The sequence below is a fragment of the Rana temporaria genome, chromosome 8 (assembly GCF_905171775.1).
Source record: "Rana temporaria chromosome 8, aRanTem1.1, whole genome shotgun sequence".
Taxonomy (NCBI): domain Eukaryota; kingdom Metazoa; phylum Chordata; class Amphibia; order Anura; family Ranidae; genus Rana; species Rana temporaria.
In genome coordinates, this window is record NC_053496.1 from 187884551 (window position 1) to 187887505 (window position 2955).

Here is a 2955-nt window from a genome sequence, read left to right on the forward strand (position 1 = left end):
GGAGGGAGGGACTGGGCTGTCATATAGGATCTGTATACACGCCCAAAATGTGTGATGTCATACCATGTGACTTGAAAATCTCAGCTTAAACAGGAAATGTTCTCTCCACTACAGCCTGTGTCCTTGTGCTTTTATGGGAGGCGAAGCCTCCATCAATCAAGATGTGACATCCCGCCCGCTGTGTTCTTCTTTAGTTACTTTAGAGGAGGAGGAGGGAGGGACTGGGCTGTCATATAGGATATGTGTACATGCCCAAATGTGTGATGTCATAGCATGAATAGCTCAGCTTCAACAGGAAATGTTCTCTCTAGCAATAGAGACCAAACTGAGCATGTGCACCCTCATTGTGTCTTATCCAGACTTGTCCAGTGTGACGGTGCAGGAGGGGGAGGATCTGTGCGGACAGGATCAAACAGCCTTTTAACACAATATAGGGGATTAACCCCCTAAGTTCCACAGTGATTATAACAAGCATGCTATTCTGCATATACAGACACATTATACTGTCGTGGGTTCAGTAACAGTTTAAGGCCCGGATTCACGTAGAGCCGCGTAAAATTGTGCGGGCAAGTGCTGTATTCTCAAAGCACTTGCTCCTTAAGTTGCGGCGGCGTAGCGTAAATCGGCCGGCGTAAGCCCGCCTTATTCAAATTTGGATCAGGGAGGCATGTTTTATGCAAAACTACTGTGACCCGACGTGATTGACGTTTTTGCGGAACGGCGCATGCGCCGTCCGTGGAATTTCCCAGTGTGCATTGCTCCAAAGTACGTCAAAAGGACGTCATTGGTTTCGACGTGAACGTAAATGATGTCCAGCCCTATTCACGGGCGACTTACGCAAACGACGTAACTTTTTCAAATTTCGACGCGGGAACGACGGCCATACTTAACATTGGCTGTGCCTCATATAGCAGGGGCAACTTTACGCCGGTAAAAGCCTAACGTAAACGTCGTAACTTTACTGCGTCGACCGCGCGTACGTTCGGGAATTCGCGTATCTAGCTAATTTGCATACTCGACGCGGAATTCTACGGAAGCGCCACCTAGCGGTCAAAAAAAAAAAATGCAGTTAAGATCCGACGGCGTAAGAGACTTGTTGGATCTCATGGATATATATGCGTAACTGATTCTAAGAATCAGACACGACGGCCCAGATTAGGACTTACGACGGCATACATGGCGCTGCGCCGTCGTAAGTCCTTTAAGAATCTGGGCCTAAGTCTCTATAACACAAAATGTACTTTGCCAAAAAAAGAAAAATGTAATGACTCCATTTTTATTTGCTTTAATTTATTTGTTTTAATCCCCACATGAGAGCTGTGATGTCCAGAGACATTCATATAGAAGAAATTTCCCGCACTCAAGGGTTGTGTGGGACCCCTGATGTACAGGAAGGCAGGACTTCAGTGAGGAACAATTCCCTCACTCAGGACAGGAGAGTGGCTTCTCCCCCGTGTGAGATCTCTGATGTGCATATAAATGCGACCTCCGTGAAAAACATTTTCCGCATTCAGGACAGGAAAACGGCTTCTCCCCCGTGTGAGATCTCTGATGTCTGGAAAGATGGGCTATCTGTGAAAAACATTTCCCGCACTCAGGACAGGAATACGGCTTCTCCCCCGTGTGCAATCTCTGGTGTCTATATAGACTGGACTTCTGTGAAAAACATTTCCCGCACTCGGAACAGGAAAATTGCTTCTCCCCCATATGAGACCTCTGATGTGTGACAAGGTCTGATTTTATTGCAAAACATTTCCCGCACTCAGAACAGGAATGCGGTTTCTCACCGGTGTGCGATTTCTGATGTCTAAAAAGACTGAACTTCAATGAAAAGCATTTTCCGCACTCAGAGCAGGAAAATTGCTTCTGCTCGGTGTGAGACCTCTGATGTGTGATAAGGTCTGATTTTACTGCAAAACATTTCCCGCACACAGAACAGGAAAATGGCTTCTCCTCTATGTGAGACTTCTGATGTTTGACAAGGCGTGATTTTACTGCAAAACATTTCCCGCACTCAAAACAGGAATACGGCTTCTCACCCGTGTGCAATTTCTGATGTAAAGCAAGACTGAACTTCAATGAAAAACATTTCCCGCACACAGAACAGTAGAATGGCTTCACCTCCATGTGAGACTTCCGATGTTTGGCAAGGTCTGAACTTGCTGCAAAACTTTTCTCACATTCAGAACACGAATATGGTTTCTCACCCGTGTGACATCTCTGATGTATAGAAAGACTAGACTTTAATGAAAAACATTTTCCGCACTCAGGACAGGAAAAAGGCTTCTCCCCAGTGTGAGATCTCTGATGTGTGTAAAGATGGGCTCTCTGTGAAAAACATTTCCCGCACTCAGAACAGGAATGCGGCTTCACCCCCGTGTGTGATCTCTGATGTCTAAAAAGACTGGACTTCAATGAGAAACATTTCCCGCACTGAGAACAAGAAAATTGCTTCTCCTCCATGTGAGATCTCTGATGTGTGACAAGTTCTGATTTCATTTCAAAACATTTCCCGCAATCAGGACAGGAATGCGGCTTCTCGCCTGTGTGCAATTTCTGATGTCTGTTAAGACCGAACTTGCCTGAAAAACATTTCCCGCACTCAGAACAAGAATACGGCTTTTCTTCTGTGTGAGATGCCTGGTGTGTGTAAAGATTGAACTTCCGTGAAAAACATTTCCCGCACTCGGGACAGGAATACGGCTTTTCCCCGTTTGGCTTCTCTCCTGTGTGAGATCTTTTATGCGCATTAAGACGGCATTTAAAACGGAAACACTTCCCGCACTCAGTACAGGAAAAAGTCTTATCTGTCGGAAGGACGGCACCGTCCCGCACAGTCTGAGGTTCCTTAGGATAAGAGGAATACGATGGTCCGGCACCGTCCCGCACAGTCTGAGGTTCCTCAGGATAAGAGGAATACGATGGTACGGCACCGTCCCGCACAGTCTGAGGTTC

The 2955-nt window shown here is 46.3% G+C and overlaps 1 protein-coding gene across 1 annotated transcript; it reads right to left on the bottom strand.

The window, feature by feature from the left end:
* Positions 1-341: 341 nt before the first annotated feature.
* LOC120910658 (gastrula zinc finger protein XlCGF71.1-like) lies at positions 342-2318 on the bottom strand. The gene is made up of 2 exons (XM_040322413.1): positions 1608-2318; positions 342-394 (listed from the first exon to the last, which is right to left on the bottom strand). The coding sequence occupies exons 1-2, from the start codon at positions 2125-2127 to the stop codon at positions 342-344; spliced, it is 573 nt and encodes a 190-aa protein (XP_040178347.1). The 5' UTR covers positions 2128-2318.
* Positions 2319-2955: the final 637 nt, after the last annotated feature.

Excerpts from the sequence above, each read along its gene's own strand:
- LOC120910658 (XM_040322413.1), bottom strand. The coding sequence starts at position 2,127 with ATGGAGGTGAAGCCATTCTACTGTTCTGTGTGCGGGAAATGTTTTTCA. Across the intron at positions 395-1,607 it reads GCACACGGGGGAGAAGCCGT|ATCCTCCCCCTCCTGCACCG; the intron begins ATTCCTGTCCTG and ends CTGTCCGCACAG.